At 42.6% G+C, this 18,558-nt stretch overlaps 1 protein-coding gene across 2 annotated transcripts in view; it reads right to left on the reverse strand.

The window, feature by feature from the left end:
* nme7 (NME/NM23 family member 7) overlaps positions 1–18,558 on the reverse strand; it is a 115,629-nt gene that overhangs the window by 19,811 nt on the left and 77,260 nt on the right. For both annotated transcript variants that reach the window (XM_055644667.1, XM_055644666.1), the window contains exons 8-9: positions 6,961–7,029; positions 5,773–5,874 (exon numbers count right to left, since the gene is read on the reverse strand). In XM_055644667.1, coding sequence (XP_055500642.1) covers positions 5,773–5,874; positions 6,961–7,029 — 171 coding nt within the window. The remainder of the gene's footprint in view (positions 1–5,772; positions 5,875–6,960; positions 7,030–18,558) is intronic.

The following is an 18,558-nucleotide window of genomic DNA, read 5'->3' on the forward strand; positions in this document are numbered from 1 at the left end:
GAAGAACTTTGCAAATATTGCCCTCAATTTACTACTAGTTATAAAAACATGTTTAGAAGATACAAAAAAAGTTAGAGATCGTCTGCATCCAATAGTTAACGGAAATCTTGGTTGGCATGAGCAAGTTGGGCTGAAAGGCCTGTTTCCATGTTGTACGATTCTATGACTACAAAAAAACTATGAGTCTGCGGCACTCATGAACTCCTGATGTGGGTCACTGAGGGCTTGTGGTAGATCATTAGCAATTCGGCAGATGCCTCTTTTATGATACCAGAGTCAAGTTCCAGGAATCAAACATGAATCCTCCTCCACTTCCACTCCTCATTTACAAACATGCAGAAGGAAGTTCAAAAATATCTTTCCATTATTGACCCCTCACAGCCTTCTGGTAAACACAACTTTAGATATTTCTGCAGGAAGGAACTGCAGATGCTGGTTTACACTGAAAATAGACACAAAATGGTTGAGTAATTGAACGGGACAGTCAGTATCTCTGGAGAAAAGGAATAGGTGACGTTTCGGGTTGAGACCCTTCTTCAGACTCTATTTAGACGTCAAACTAAATTTTTCTGGCTGGTTAGTACCCATCCAATTGTAAATCTAAGGTGATTAATTCTCTAGAGTAGAGACAAAGAACTGTAGATGCCAGTTTATTCCAAAGATAGACAGGACTAGAGTAACTCAGCAGGTCAGGCAGCATCTCTGGAGGAAAAGGATAGGTAACGTTTCAGGTCGGGACCTTTCTGCAGACTAAAACGAAACTCTTATTCTGAAGAAAGATCCTGACCCAAAATGTCACCTATCCTTTTTCTCCAGAGATGCTGCCTGGCCCACTGGGTTCCTCCAGCACTTTGAGTCTATCTCTGATGAATTCTCCAACTTGATTTCACAACTTTGAAGAAAAGCTTCATGGGATAAAGAAATATACTTCCTCAATTTGGCAAGAGAGCTGGATTATTTTAGAGCAGGGTGTCTTGTGATCCTGAGTAGCTTGTTTTTTTAACTTCAGCTTGTGACACATTGCTTCCTCAAAGCAACATTCTTGGTTTTTGTTTGTTGTGGAAAAAAAACACATCAAAAACCATTTTTGATAACAGGGAATTCATTTGGATTTCAAATATCCATATCTATCGTGCAGCAATACAGTCCAAGCAACGACTTCTCAAGGCTATAATTGTTCGCTTGTAAAAGGTGGGAGTAGAATGGCCAATTGTTATTGCAATTAACAATGTTTTATGCTGCACAGTAACAGCATCACATGCTCGGATGATTGTAAATTCTAATTTCTAAGTAAATAAACTTTTAAACTACAATGAACAATTGTTAGAAAAATCAATTGTGTTATTCACAGTACACTTGAAGCATTGGGATTTTGCATTCTGAGTTTTTAGTAGCATTTGTTTTGTATAATGTTTTGACATATTTACTTGAACGTTTCATGATTCAACAGAATGATAAAACTGTTTGCTAAGCAGACTTTTGCACTTTTCCTTTTGATTTTACCAAGTATCAAATAGAGGGAAATGTTGGAGTGGAAGTCATGTTTTGTCTGGTTAGAAAGGGCCAATATTTTTTTTCTGAAGTGAGAGTAATGGTGGTAGGTTTGGATAATAGTTGAGGAGAGAATTGCTAACAATATCAGCTAACATGAGAGTAAACTTAGGGGTAGCTGTCATTTTAAAAGTCCAAAATAAGAAACACCCAAGACCACCCCAAAATAGAAAATACCCAATAAAGAATACCCTTCCACTGAAACATCTCATTTTAGGTATCTCCAAGGAAATTTCACAAATAAAATATAGATAGACTCTGCCTTCTTCTCAAGCAGCAGCAGCAAAGTGGCACAGCGTAGAGTTGCTGCCTTACAGCTCCAAAGACCTGGGTTCGATACTTACTACGGATGCTGACTGTATGAAGTTGGTATGTTCTCCCTGTAACCGCATGGGTTTTCCCCAGGTGCTCCGGATTCCACCCACATTCAAAAGACGTGCAGGTTTGGTGGTTAATTGGCTTCTATAAATTGCCTCTAGTGTGTAGGATGCAAAACTGGGATAACAGTTAACTAGTGATCGTTGGTCAGTGTGGACTCGGTAAGCTGAAGCACCCGTTTCCATGTTGTATCTCTAAATTAAACTAAACTAAGTGCAGTGTGCCACATTTCAAATCCATTTTACTGACAAAAGTCTTCCTTGAAACCATTAATGCCTACTCCCAAGTCTCTAAGGGTAATATCTTGGCACTACATTATGGTGATCATAGTAAACAAGAGCGAGGCTTGGCTGAAATATCAAAACTTTCCTGAAAGTTGGCTGTAATATCAAAACTTTATTTTAGAGATGCAATGTGGAGATAGGCCCTTCGGCCCACCTAGTTCGTGTAGGCCAACGATACACTAAAAATATCCTACACACTAAGGACAATTTTACAATTTTTACGAAAGCCAATTAGTCTACCAACCTGCACGTCTTTGGAGTGTGGGAGGAAACCGGAGCACCTGGAGAAATCCCACACGGTCACAGGGAGAACATGCAAACTCCATACAGACAGCACCAGTAGTCAGGATCAAACTCGGGTCTTTGGCACTGTAAGGCAGCAACTGTACCGCCGTGCCATTAAATTTCAATGGCTTAATGTCATGAAGGGATCCTTCACAGAGCTTTCTAACCACCTAAAGCACATTAGACAGTCACATCTTGGATGAACATTTGGATGAACATATTTTTGGATGGAGGGACTTCTTCATTGTAACATTTGGAGAATTCATAATATTAAGAAAGTTTATTTTAGCCACACAATTCACGACCTGTATCAAGTCCTAAATTTGTACAGTCACTGATGAACAAAACTGATTAACACAAGTATTAGAATGTTGAAAATGTTGGCCTAATGAAATTGCATGCAGGAAGTCATTTCCTGTGCTCTCAGCCAATGGCCCACCAGTTTTTGATGCTCTATGGCCAAAGCATCTTATTGTCTCAATGGCTCAATGTCAGAGAGCATGACATACATGCTTGTGCTGCAACAAACCATGCCCAACAAAGACCTGATAAAAGATTAATCTTATACGTTAACTAAAGCTTCTCTCTCCACGGGTATTGCCTCTAATTAGTGAGGTTGGTTATTACTAATTATTTCCTGCACACAAAGTAATAAGATAACAGTAGACCTTAAAATCTGGATTAAAGTAGTGCTAAATAACATTGGTTAACATCTGGCAATAGGCTTTATTCTGGTTAGAGGGTGAGGGTGAGGGTGAGGGTGTGAGTGAGTCCGACAGCATGGAAACAGGCCCAACTAATCCATGCTGACCAAGATATCCCATCTAAGCTAGTCCCATTTGCCTGCAAATGTATGAAGCAAAAGTTGTTATGCAATGAAATGCCTTACATCACCAAAATGCAGTAGCAGAACCGCAATACTTTCATAACATATACTTACAATGACGACAAGGAATGACAGGTGCCAATGTTTTGTTCATTTCATTGTTTCTCACCAACACATTTTTACATGGCTTCACACAAAATAGAATCTTATATGTAACCCAATCTAGTGCTTTTTGCAACACAGTTAAGAAATGTTCTTCTTTTCATTCCTTCATTGGAAGTCAATTTTCTCAGAGCCAACCTGTTATTTTGTAAATTCACCTGATTACAGCTGTAAGTATACCTGTCATGGTTTACACTCTCACATTTTAGCAGCCAAATGGTGGGAATCCTTTAACGCTGCTCTGATTTCAACATGTTTTTTTCACTTTGCTTAAAATGAAATTAAAAGTTCTTAACTTTTTCTTAATTCTTTGTGGCATAATGAACAAAAATAGTGTTGAGAACCTACTTTCTTGATCTCTGTAGTGCAACTCATTGGCTTCATCCCGCTGATTGTATTATCCTGAGGTGGCACAGTTTATATCAACAAGCTGGACATGCAACCATTTTACAAAACCACAAACTATCATTCAGCAGGATTTTTAAATACCAATATATCAGTTGATCACCATCCTGCTTGTTTTTGCCACTTTTTGAAAAGGTTATAGTCTCTGGTACTTTTGAATTTATGCTCAGATGGTACCCTTTACAACAAATGCCTGAGTCAAATAAGGATGCCAAGATTGAATACATTTTAGTTCTCCTCTTCCTGTTCTCTGGGGAAATTCTTTGACAGTGTTCTCAGTTTGTCTAAAAACCTGAAATTAGTGAATTGATGAGACACTTTATAGCAGCTTCAGATTGTCAAATCTTTTAAGCCATAACATTAAATTACTCATTCTATTGTGTTGAATTACACCACAAGACATAGGTGCAGAATTAGGCCATTCAGCCCATCAAGTCTGCTCCGACATTGGATCATGACTGATCTATTTTTTCCCTCTCTATCCCATTCCCCTGTCTTCTCCCCATAACCTTGATGCTCTTACTAATCAAGAACCGCTATAAAAATACCCAAAGACTTGGCCTCCAGAGCATCTGTGACAATGAATCCAAGAATATTATACAAAACATAATCTGTTTAAAATTATTAGCTGTGAAAATTCAACCTTTACAGGAAGGACAATTTTATAAATCAGATATTGCAGTTACTTCTAAAGAAAAAATATGGCCAAGGGGGACCCGTTGGGTCCCGTTCCCTCAACGCGCGGTTGTGGGGGGGGGGGGGGGCCTTCAGCGTCACACACTAACCACCCCCCAAACACAATAACCCCCCCCCTTGATGTTATATTAATATTATTCATTTGCTCCTTTTACCCCATCCCCCGCCCTATCCACTCATGCATAACCCCCAACTGCGCAGGCATGGCTAGAGAGGGGGGGAGGTGGAGAGGGAAAGGGAAGGAGGGAGGTAGAGAGGGAGAGGGGGGGAGGTAGAGATTGAGCGGTGGGGCGGGCGCGGCGTCACATGGGAGGGCTGGTTGCCGAACGCAATGCTCCACCACTCCCCCATAGGTCCCAATATCCACCACTCCCTAGAGAGTGAGGGGGGGCAGAGAGGGAGGGAGGGGCAGAGAGGAAGGGCCTCCTCCCCCCCCCCCCCCCCCTCCTCTCCCCCCCCCCCCCCCCCCCCCCCTCCTCCTCCTTCCCCCTCTCTCCTCCCTCCTCCCCCGGCGTGGCCCGGAGCGATCTGAGGACGGTGAAAAGCAGCGGAAATGTCGCAGCTCGTGGAAAACAGTGCCCCTGCGCGTTGAAAATTCTGCGCAGCTTACCGCGCAGCTCGCTTCAGCACGTTAGATTTTAAAAAGATGTCAGATTGGTGAACAATTTTAGTAAAAAACTTGGGAAATAATGAATTAAATTTTCAGATGAGGAGATTTTGGAATCATGAGGTAAATTTCTACCGGAATATGAAAAAATGTCACCGTTACCGCGTCAGGATTTCGAGGAGATGTGAATGAAAGAAAAAGTGCAAGCAAGCAAGCAAACCCACCAGTAAACATCCAAGATCAGACTTTTATAAGTTATATGATAGGATTTTAATTTGAAGGACACTAGATAAATGGCTTTCTCTTTCAAAATAAAACTGAATATGCTCAAACCATTAATCATAGCTGCCAGAACAATGTTGTTCTTTATGGAACTGAACATCCATTGTAAAATAGAGGAAATCTGTTACAAAATATTGATATTGCATGGAACTGACAGGTAATGTGTCATTTAAAAAAAAATCTGAATAAAAGGTAATTCATACAAGACCTGCTATGAAAAATGTGCCACTTCTGTCATTTTCAATTTACCAACTGGTAAAATACAGTAACTTATTTGCAACTTGACCATAACTTACAGGATCAGATGGTCCACAGCATTCTCTAAATGACTTCTGAACCTCACTTCCCTGTAATTCCAAGGCCAGGCAAGGGCCTGAACATAGTTCAATTACCATAGCCTGTAGAAATACATCAAATCATATTAGTATGAAAAGTTATCATTTCTTCCATCCTCACCTCACCCTAAACAATTTTATTTGTATTCTTACATTGTAGCATCGTTTTTGGATACAAAACAAAGCAAAATTATCAACTGTTAATTTCTGATTTTAAAACACATTCAATATATATTTTTTTGTGCATCTTCTGGACCCACTGATCTCAGCTAGTAAAACTGGGGGTTGATGCTTTGCAAGCTTAAAAATGGTGGTTGATTGAATTGTACAGCTTGGAAACAGGCTCTACAGCTTACCGAGTCCACACCATCCATCAATCATCTGTTCACACTAGTTCTAAGTTATCCCACTTTCCCACCCACTCCCTGCACACCAGGGGTCAATTTACAAAGGCCAGTTAACCTACAAACCCGCATGTCTTTGGGATTAATGCAAACCATTGAGTTACAGGCAAGAGAAAACAAGATTTGGTCTATTGAAGCTGACAACTTTAACTCAAACCAATTGTGAGCCCTAATAGCGATGCTATTCGACATCAACCGACTCAGGACTACCAACTGGCTGGACCCAGACATGTAAACTATAAGAAAGACAAAGTGCTGGAGTAATTCATCGGGTCAGACAGCATCCCTGAAGAATATGGACGTGGCATTTTGGTTTGAGACCCTTCTTCAGACTGAAGAACCTATCCATGTTCTTCAGAGACACTGCCTGCCCCGCTGGGTTATTCCAGCAGTTTGAATCTTTTTTTGTAAACAAGCATCTGCTGTTCCTTGTATCTACATTGTAATCTATGCCCCCCATAAGCACATGGTAGACAGAAAGATAATTGTGCATTCTCTTAAATATGTACACTTGAAAGTTAGTAGATGCTTAAACTTAAATATATCTGGAAAAAATCAAGGAGTTTCGAGTTAGTTTATTCTATGTGCATTACTCATGATAAGGTAGATAGTTTACACAGTCCAGACATCCGTTCATTGTCAAAATTAGTTCATTTGTACATTTTGTGATCTTGCATTAAAAGTTCCTCCCACCCTCCATGATTTGTTAATGTTGTTCATCTGCCTTAACCTACTTCCTACTTACATTGTATTCAGCAACAACTCCTTTGTATATTTCCAAGAACTCCTCTGCATTGGTTCGTTCTACATAAAACTGTGGGCAAAAGAGAATAAAGGTAAACAAGATTTGCCAGAATTGTTGGCTATTGGAATTTGGGTTTAAAACTCAACAAGACTTTACAAGATTAACAAGATTTTAATTTTCTCCTCTGTATACTCAAATTATCTCTGCTTTAGTTTCCGTACCACAAGATGCACAGAAACTATATAGAAATCTATTCATTTTTGAATCATAGTGTCAGACATCACGGAAGCCCTTTGGCCCAAGTCGTCCATGTCGACCATGATTAGGGGCAGCACAGTAGCACAGCGGTTGAGTTGCTGCGTAACGTCGCCAGGGATCTGTGTTCGATCCTGACTAGTGGTGTTGTCTGTACGGAGTTTGTATGCTCTCCCTGTGACTGTGTGGGTTTTCTCCGGGTGCACTGGTTTCCTTCCACACTCTAAAGACAGTCAGGTTTGTAAGTTAATTGGCTTCGGTAAAATTGAAATATTGTCCCGAGTGTGTAGGATAGTGCTAATGTGCGGGGTGATCCCTGGTCAGTGGGCCGAAGGGTCTGTTTCCGCACTGTATCTCTAAAAGATGCCCCATCCAAGCTCTCAATACTCTCAACATTTCCGCCATGTCTAGATAATGCAGCCGTAGCAGGTACTTTCAACCTTCACTCCCTCTACCTTCAGAGAACCGAGTTTAAAATATTAAGTGGAAATGAAAGTCAAAGTCAAGGCTCTTTCCCGACAATGAAACTGCTCCAGTAACAGAGCTACCTGTTTCTATCAAAATAATGCAAGAAGAAAAATATCTGCATGTCCTTAGGATGCATTTTTGTAGTTGTGATTGATCGGTTAATATTTGGCAGGATATATGGAAAACCCTACTGATTTTTCTTTATGGGGCTTCTGAATGCAAATGTTAATGCAAATTTTAATCCAAATGCCAACAGCCAGTAATTTTGGTAACCACCACTCCAACAAGGCTGCAGATAAAAAGCAACCTACATTGTACATTTGGAATGGAGCTTGAATCTACAAACTTCTAACTCACATAAAAAGTGCCTCCACTCGATTTTGTTGCTAATGCGAGGAGTTGGTTAGAGGAGCTACAAGGATCAAAGTAAGCCTTACTTGAAGGTTTCTTTGAAAGGCTGTTTACAAGTCAGCACTCAAATACTCCTGCAGAATACTGAACAGGTCAGGGGAAAATAGGAGTTCATCATCTCAAGTTACTGAAAGAACCAGTTTAAATGTTGAAACAGATTTCTTCTTCCAGTGAATGGTGACCTCTGGAACTGGCCGGATCTGATTTGTTCTGTACCTTTTCATACCTGTAATTTCCCTCTCCCTTGACTCTAAGTCTGAAGAAGAGCCTCAACCCGAAACATCATCTATTCCTTTTCTCCAGAGATGCTGCCTGACCCGCTGAGTTACTCCAGCATTTGTGTTGACCTCTGGAACAGGCTGCAGGTCAAGGCCTTGTAAGCAATCTTGTTAAATTGCATCAGCCGTGCATTTGTTTCACACTAGGGTGGAGATAAAGTAAAAGTGGTAGGTATTGTATAACATTAAAGAAGACCTACATGATCCTTGGACTCATTTTGCTTGCCTAACGTGGTCAAGAGGAACATTTTCAAACTTGTCTTCTACTTGTTCTAGGTCATTTTCTACATCTATCAGATATAATGATTCCAGGTAGAATCGGGTATGTAAAGATACTGTGATGTTCAGAATGTTGCAATTGTTTGGAAATCTATTCGTGTTCATCGCCGTCCTGAAGAGTCATACTCAAATTTCTGGACTGAGATTTGAAGTAACATTCAATTAAAAAATTACTGTCTTGCAATTGAGGACACCAAACTCTTTGCTTCTCAACGGGTGTCCAGAATGTTGTGTTGAGGTTAATAAAATTCAAGAGCTGATAGTATTTAATTGTCATATGTACCAAAACGGAACAATGAAATTCTTACTTGCAGCAGCACAACAGGCCTGTAAACACAGTACTCATAGATGACATAATGAACAATACAAAAGTTGAATAAATTAAAAAAAAAATGTTAGTGCAAAACATAAGCCCAATGTCCCTAGATGCAACCAAGAGAGTTTGTAATCAATAGCTTAGTTGGTACTTGTAGTGTTCATGTACCTGGTGGTTGTTGGAGCTGAAGCTGATCTTGAATCTGGAATTCACATTTTTCAGACTCTTATACCTTTTTCCCGAAGGCAGGAGTGAAATGAGAGCGCGGTCAGATACCGTGGGTAATAGATGATGCTGAATCCCTTTTTGAGGAAGCGCCTCCTATAGATCTCATCGATAGTGGGAAGGTCAATACCTGTGATGGACCAGGCAGTGTCCACCCCATTTTGTAATTTCCTTTGTTCCTGGTGGTTTGAGTTGCCAAACCAGACGGTGATGCAACCAGTCGATATGCTCTCTTTTGTACTGTAGAAGTTCAAGAGAGGATTGCTCGACATACTGAATCTATTCATTCTTCTAAAGAAGTAGAGGTTTTGGTGGCTTTCTCTATGATTGCATCAATGTCCTGGGTCCAGGACAAATCATCAGAAATATGTACACCCAGGAACCTGAACGTGCGAAGCAGCAGCTCGACCAGCTATGCCACTGTTTTGCGCTGAGGACTGAGATACCACCACAGGAGATAAAGAACCCAGAAAAAAATCCAGAAACAATGCAAGGATTATGAAATGGAGGAACCTGGCCATTTTTGACATTGGGCTTGGGTAAGGGTGAAAAGGGTAAGATAGCAGGACTGATTAACTCTACAGTAGTGACAAAGTAGCCCATGAGTTCCTTATGTCTCTTTTTTTTAATGTGCGGGGAGACAGATACAAAATGAGTAATAGGTAAGAAAAGCCAAGAATCATCTTTTCAGCCCAAGGAGATTCTACAATACAAAGTTAACATTCTAAATAGAAAGATTTAGCACAGGAGTGCAAAGCAGTAGTTCTAAAAGATATGATAAATGGTTAAATCTGCTCCCTGCCATCAATTTTCAAGACAATGACCCTTTGACTTAGAGTGGAAATGAAATCCATAACAGGAAGACTAATGGAGTAGCTATTTGAAATCGAAATAAGAGGCTGAGATGAGAAACGTCATGGTGAATGCTGGGCCAAAATGTTGGAAATTTGATACCACTTTTGCAAGTGACTAGAGGGAGAGTAGTAGTAGGCCCTCCTCGGTCATGACTGACCATGGGTGATGCATCCTGGTCGGATGCAAGCCTGGGCAATGTCATATGGAGGACAGGCTGTTGCCCATGCAGCACGTCCTCCCTCTCCATGTCGCTGATCGGTCCAAAGGAACAGCAGGGCCGTTACAGTTTGGCATCAGCGCCGTCGCAGGCGTGTGCGGACGTGGCGCTAACGGACGAGAGGCTGAAGCAAAGAAGTCGATGCCAAAGAACCGAATGGAAACAAGGCCGAAACGCCAATAAACCGAAAGATTACGAAGACGAAATACCTACTAACCGAAAGGCGGGACGCCTAAAAGCCAACAAACCGAAAAGCTGCGTCGCCTAAAAGCAAACTTGGCCGCTCTGTACAAAAGCCACCTACCTGAAAGGCGGCGTCGCCTACAAGCCAAAGGACCGACTGCCGCTCAACAGAAAAGTCCAATAACGGACATGACGTTGCCGGGGGGCGGGACTTGTCAGCGATTGGTCCAGACCCCTGCGTCCATCACATCACTGTGAAAGCATGAACATTGTCCCAAACCTCCGCTCCACCCGACCCGCAGCCCGCGGAGGGTGGCCGTGGGAGAGTGGGGGCTGTCCCAAGGGATGCACACCTTCGGCCGCTTTCAACTTGATGCTTGGGTTCAACTTGATGCTTGATGCTTGGATTGCCCAGTCACCTATGGCTTGCGTGGGAAAATGGACCCCACACTCCCGTCTCCCACTTCTCTCTCCCCTCTTCTCTCTCTCCCCCTCTCTCTCTCCTCCTCTCTCTCCCCTCTTCTCTCTCCTCCTCTCTCTCCCCTCTTCTCTCTCTCCTCCTTCCCAGGCTGACGAGTCCCATCTGCCCGAGACTCGTGGGGACGGGAGTGTCTACCTTCCCGTGCAGGTCTATAGCACCTGCCCACTGCCCAGTGACTGGAGGGAGAGTGGGGCACACAAAAAGTAGTGTTTGTGGAGGGGAGAGCGGAATGTGCATTGACAAGGATGCTAAGAGATCAGAGGTGGGGTACTATTGCACCAGTACTCGGATTCACTCTTTCCAGGCACACAATCAATGAAGCTAAAAGTATTCTGCCACCTTCCTCAATTATTAATTTCGGTTCTTTTGAAAAATGTTCTGCTAAAATGGCTTCTACACTGTACAGAAACAAAGAACTGCAGATGCTGGTAAATACACAAAAAGGACAAGAAGTGCTGAGGTAACTTAGCAGGTCGGGCAACATCTCTGGAGAACATGGATAGGTGAGGTTTTGGGTCAAGACCCTTCTTCAGAAGTACAGTACATCCCGTACATTGGTTCTATCCTCCACAATAGGCAATTTACAATTTTACCAAAGCCAATGAACCTACAAACCTGTACCTTTGGAGTGTGGGAGAAAACTGGTGCACCCGGAGAAAATCCTTGCGTTCACAAGGCGAACATATATACATAGAAACATAGACATAGAAAATAGGTGCAGTATAGGCCCTTCTGCCCTTCGAGCCTGCACCGCCATTCAATATGATCATGGCTGATCATCCAACTCAGTATCCCGTACCTGCCTTCTCTCCATATCCCCTGATCCCTTTAGCCACAAGGGCCACATCTAACTCCCTCTTAAATATAGTCAATGAACTGGCCTCAACTTCCTTCTGTGGCAGAGAGTTCCAGAGATTCACCACTCTCTGTGTGAAAAATGTTTTTCTAATCTCGGTCCTAAAGGATTTCCCCTTCATCCTTAAACTGTGACCCCTTGTCCTGGACTTCCCCAACATCGGGAACAATCTTCCTGCATCTAGCCTGTCCAACCCCTTAAGAATTTTGTAAGTTTCTATGGCACTGTAAGACAGCAACTCCACCGCTGTGCAAATGTGCTGCCCACTGTGTCCTTCTGTGGTTTCCACACTAGGAGCCTCCTGTGCAAGATGAATATAATGCAGGTTTACAAACATCTTGAAAGTTCCTAACCACCCATGACTGGCCTTGAATATACCTGCAATTTTAGAAGACTAATTATTCCCTTCATTTTCTTTCAAGTCTTGTCACAACAATCTTATTTCTTCTTGGTTCATCATCGAAGGAGAACATGGTGCTGAATCTAGTCATGGTGTTGCTCCAGTCTGAAGAAGGGTCTCAACCCGAAACGTTACCCATTATTTTTCTCCAGGGATGCGGCCTGGGTTACTCCAGCTTTTTGTGTCTATCTTCGGTTTAAACCAGCATCTGCAGTTCCTTCCTACACATGGTGCTGAATCTGATCTTCTAGCCACATGCTACACCCTTTCATATTCTCAACTAGACCAAGTGGGACCCATTGGGCCCCGTTTCCCCCAATGCAACCCGTTCCCCCAACGCAATATTCCACCACGCACCCATAGACCCCAACTACGCAGGCGCGGCTCATTTCCCGTCATCCCCCAGAACTCCTTCCCCCTCCTCTTCTTCCTCTCTCTTCTTTTCCCTCTCGTCCTCCCCTCCCCATTCCCTCCCTCCCCTCTCTCTCCCTCCCTTCTCCTTTCCCCTACCCTCAGTCACTCACTCCCTCCATAACCCCTCTCCCTTCCCTACACCCCTTCTCTCCCTCTATCTCCCTGCTCCCCCACTAAACACAATGTTTAAATAACATTAAACAACAATCATCCACTCCCTCGCTCTCCTTACAACAAAGTAACAAATCTCTCATTGCACTGGGAGTCCTGTCTCCCCTTCCCCCACTCCCTCTCTCTCCTTACAACAATGTAACAAATCTCTCATTGCACTGGGTATTCTGTCATTAGGTAACATTGCAACAGGCAGGGAAATGTTTTAGTGAAAAGGTTTGATTTTTTAAAGTAAAAATATATATTTTTTAAGTTTAAAATTTGAATAACTTGTAAAATATAACATTAATCTGAATGGAACGCTGCTGTGTTTTTTAAAACGGACTGTTTTTTAATGTAAATGAGATCCCAATGTGATGTAATTGTGGGTGGGACACTGCTGACGGGCAGTTTATGTAAATGAGATCCCATTGTGAGTAAGGTGGGTCAAAAATTGTAGCGCTATCATGTACTGTTTTCGCGTATTTTCAGGATCACATGGGCAGACATACATACACACAGAGAGGCAGACAGACAGACAGACAGAATCACAGACATAGAAACAAACAAGATGAGAGTTTTAGTAATATACTAGACCAAGTGCAGACCCGTTGGGTCTGGTCCCTGAACATGCTTCAAACCCCGAGTGGGGGGGGGGGGGGGGGTCGTTACCGAACTGGGGGGGGGGGGGGGGTGTTGTTACCGAACTGAACTCACTGTGGAATGAATGCATTAATGGAGGGGGGGGTGGGGGGGGGGGGGGGGGGGGGAGGGGGGGGGGGTGGAGGATTTTATTTAAAAATGTGTACATAAAAATGTGCAAATGTTTTGAGGAGTGCACAAGTGAATGTAAAAGTGAATTAGCTAGCAAAATGGAAAAAATGACGGAGCTTCAGCGTGTGGTGCAGGCGGACCAAGGAATCAAAGTGCGGATCTGACATACCCCCCCCCCCCCCCCCCCCACACACACACACACACACACACACACACACACACACACACACACACACACACACACACACACACACACACACACACACACACACACACACACACACACACACACACACACACAGTTTTAATAGTATATAGACAAATATACTAGACCAAGGGTTCCCTACCTGGGTAAATTTCCCCCCAGGGGGTAAATTTCACCTACCCAGGGGGTAAATTTATTGATTCTAAATTTGTTAAAAACAGTATTTTAAAATTTCCCCTTTGTCAGTTGCTTTATTATGGTAGAAGTTTCAACTCAAATTACTGAACAAAACAGGATGGGGGTAAATTTACTTACGAAGAGTTGCCAGGGGGTAAACGGGATGAAAAAGGTTGGGAACTCCTGGACTAGACCAAGTGGGACCATTTGGGCCCCGTTCCCCTGACTCAATATTCCACCACTCACCCGTGCCCCCAATGCAACCCATTCCCCCAACGCAATATTCCACCGCTCACCCATAGCCCCAATTGCGCAGGCCCCTCATCCCCCAGCACTCCATTCCCCTCCTCTTCACTCTCCCTCTTCTTCCCCACTCCCTCCCTCACCTCTCCCTTTTCCCCTACCTTCAGTCACTCCCTCCCTCCCTCCATAACGCCTCTCCCCTCCCTACCCCCTCCTCTCCCTCCATCTGTTTAAATAACATTAAACAACAATCCTCTCCTCATCCCTCCCCCACTCCCTCCCTCTCCTTACAACAATGTAACAAATCTCTCATTGCACTTGTAGTCCTGTCTTTGTTAACATTGTAACCAAATGTTTTTGAAAAGAGCAATATTTTATGTAAATGAGGTTGGGGATCCCATTGTGACATCATAAGCTGCTGTCAGTGCATGCAAGTGAATTTTGACAACGTGGGGTTTAGTAAAGTTTAAAATGTGCCCCCCATGCAACCCATTCTCACAACGCAATATTCCACCAAAGCCCCACAACTGCGCAGGCGCGGCTCATTTTCCCTCATCCCCCAGTACTCCCTCCCCCTCCTCTTCACCCTCCCTCTTCTTTCCCCTCTCCTCCTCCCCTCCCCCACTCCCTCCCTCATCTCTCCCCTCCTCACCTCTCCCTCCCTCTTCTTTCCCCTACCCTCAGTCACTCCCTCCCTCCCTCCTTCCATAACCCCTCATCCCTCTCCCCTCCCTACCCCCCTTGACGTCATTGTGAGGTGGAAGCTGCTGTTTTTTTATGTAAATGCGATCCCGTTGTGATGTCATTGTGGGGTGGAACACTGCTGACAGGCAGTTTATTTCCATGACATCCCATTGTGACATCATACCCTGCTAACTGCCAGTGCAAGTAATTTTTCTCAAACTGGATTTTGTAAAGTTTAAAATGTGAATAACGTAAAATATACCAGCAATCTGAACAAATCTTTGATACACCATACCACAGGACAATGGTGAGTAAGCTGGTCCAAAAATTTTAGCACTATCGTGTACCGTTTTGCCGTCATTCCTGGAACAGCCAGACAGACTGAGAGACATACAGAGACAGACAGAGAGACAAACAAGATGAGAGTTTTAGTAATATATACTAGAACAAGTGGGACCAGTTTGGCCCCGTTCCCCCAACGCAATATTCCACCACTCACCCGTTCCCCAATGCAATATTCCACCACTCACCCATAGCGCCCCAACTGCGCAGGCGTGGCTCATTTCCCCTCATCCTAGATCATCATAGAGAGGTAGATGTTCTTACATCCCTGCTCCTAGCTCCGGAAACAACATGTTCTTACATCCCTGCTCCTAGCTCAGAAGTAACATTTTGCCTCAAATCCATTTCCAATACTGAACTGAACTGATACATTTATTTTTGAAATTCCAGATTTCCTCTGCAGTACTTTTCCTACTCTATTGGGGTCTATTTCCAATGTAGTATTCTATTTTGAAAGTGGTCTGAGTAAATACTGTGGTTAGTTTCAAGGACTGATTATATCAAGCGGAATCCATTATGTTAAGTGGCTGTGGTCTGTCAACCTAATGGATAGTGATATTATTGACACAGCTGCACCTGTAATTTCAATTGCCATTTATTAGTTATAATATCGTTGAAGGTAGATTGAAGACTCTTATAATGTCAATATAGGATACAGTAGAAAGAAGTTGAAGGCAAATGTTTGTTCATTATAATTAATGGGTTCCTGCGAACTATTATCACTGACCATATCTCTCGTGGCCTCCGTTATTAAACGAGGTTACTGTGCACAATAAGGAACATCGCAACAGCAACTATCCCAATGGTAACCTATAGGAATTTAATGGAGGTTCACCATCGACTTTCCGGCAACCTTGGTTCCAGAGCCCTGCCATGTATTCCATTTTGCCAGACCAACAGGGGTCGCAAAACAATAATTCAACTACACATCTCTGACCTATTAATTATACCCTTCCCATGTCTCTACAGCACCATGGATTGCTGGAAGCTTAAATAAAACAAACAAACGTCCCAAAGAGCACGAGGATGTTGGCCTTCATAGCGAGTCACGGGGATTTCAAGGGCGTTCCCGTAATTTTGTCCAGATTAAAGGATGTGCCTGACCATCATTTGTTGGAAAATCAGTGGTGGACCTGTACTTGCAAAGAGCACTCAAGGACAACGTCAGATAAAGTGAGAAAGATCATAATGCCAGCAATTGGATTATGACCCTTCCGGTGTCTTTCTACTGGGAGCCTTGTGTGATCCTGTCGCTTCTGGAAAACTGAGGTAATATTTCCCACCAGTGTCTCCCCCACTTCAAATTCATTGCGTGTTTTCAAGTCATGGTACATTTCCTTTAGTTTATCCTTCCTTCCCTGCAAAGAAAAAAACGAACATATACCAGCGCATACCATCGTTTGGGAATAGATGAGGTAATCGGCCACAGTCTTTTTTTTCCCCCAGGGTAGTGGTGGCTGAAACTAGAGGGCGCAGGTTTAAGGTATGAAGGAAAACTGTCTCGGTACGGACTGCCAGAGGAAATGGTAGAGGGTACAATTAGTGTTCAAAAGACATGCAGAAGGAAACGTTTAGAGTGACATAAACATAATGTGGGCAAATGGGACCAGCTCATGCAGGCAACATGGTCAGCATATTGGGCAGAAATTCCTGTTTCCATGCTGTACAACTCTGATTCCAACTTGCCAAACCAATAGCCGAGAGATGCCGATGACCACAATGTGTCCGTTAACATGACCATCCCAGAGGAGCCCTGTGATTCCTGCCAACCTAGCAACTGAGCCTCAATAATCTCATCAAAAAGGTATTAAAAAAAAGATCATACTAATGAAGGAAAAAGGTTTGCACATCAAGACATGTACGCTATACAGCAAACAACATTAGAGTAGAATTTTTTTAAATGCTTATAAATCAAGGAATATTTGTAGCCTAACCTTGTACAAAAAATTCCTAACAATGCATGGCAGCCTAATATTAAAGTTGGCAATAAAAAAAAGTTTGCAACAAGAGCAAGGCAGGCTAATCTCAGCTCGTCAAACGATAATCCATTTGTAATCACAGCAAGATAATCTACTGCAAATTCTAGTCAAAAACAAATACACTATCTAAAAGAGCCCACATGTTAAAAAAACATTCCCAGATGAAAATGAGAAGGAAAGTAGGCTATTTAAAACTCACGTTATCATTATTTCTACACACAAGATCATAAACCATTGTGTTTATTCTTCCGTTAATCTAGATAACATGAATGAAGTAGGTTTCATATGCTTTGATAAGATCTGAACTATAGACTGGTGCCCTTTAATGATCAGATCATTCATGCAGTTATACGCACCAGTCGAGTTTTGACAATTATGCAAGATGATCAGGGATAAAGGAGGATGATTAAGTCTGGAAGTCAAGATAGCATATTTCCGAACATAGGTATAATGAACAGATCCACAAGTTTTGACATTGACTAAAATGACAGAATGAAAACAGTTCGATTAACGCAGAGAAATGCCACTTCCTTTTCCTTACACAATGTCATTATCATGCTGTCCCTGTAGTTCTCCAGATCACGCCTACTAAGAACTTAAGACATAGATTCAGTCTGAAGAATTTACTTTTTGATTTAGAACTTACTAACAAGAAGTTCAAGAATTAGCACAAGGCACCCATAAGTAGCATTGAGGCAAGGGTCCTCCTAGCCAGTAGAAGAATCAAGTTGTGGAAAAAAAAGACACAAAGTGCTGGAGAAGAGTCACAACCCGAAACGTCACCCATCAGTCTGAAAAAGGGTTCCAACCCGAAACGTTACCTATCCATGTTCTCCAGAGCTGCTGCCTGATACCCGGAGTTACTCCAGCACTTTGTGTCTTTTTCTGTAAACCAGCATCTGCAGTTCCTTGTGTGTCCACTAAGTTGTGTAATGAACAAACCACTACTCCATAGACCGTGCTACATGAGGAAAGCAAAACAAAGGCCCCTGCAGAAATGTGGTAAACCAATTCTGCTTGGGATTTGGAATCATGGAGCAGATCTAGTCTGAGAAAGAAGAGGATGTGAGAAAGGCCACTCTTGAAGCACAGAATAAATTGAAATATTGGTGGGATCCAATAGCGATATCTCTGACCCAAGGCTCGATGGATAAAATGAATCAGGCTATTTTCCAGTGGCCACTATCCAGCCCCTATACCCAGTCTTCACTTACTTTGAATAAAGTATACTAACTGTCACAGACCCAGTGAATGCTTAATCATTATCGAATAAAAACAGAAAATGATGGGAACACTCAAGATGTCTGGCGGGTCCTGAAACATTAACTCTATTTCTCTTTCCAAATATGTTGCCTGACCTAAGTATTTCCAATATTTTCTATTTTATTATCGATTTTGAACACCTA

The sequence above is a fragment of the Leucoraja erinacea genome, chromosome 13 (genome assembly GCF_028641065.1).
Source record: "Leucoraja erinacea ecotype New England chromosome 13, Leri_hhj_1, whole genome shotgun sequence".
Lineage (NCBI taxonomy): Eukaryota > Metazoa > Chordata > Chondrichthyes > Rajiformes > Rajidae > Leucoraja > Leucoraja erinaceus.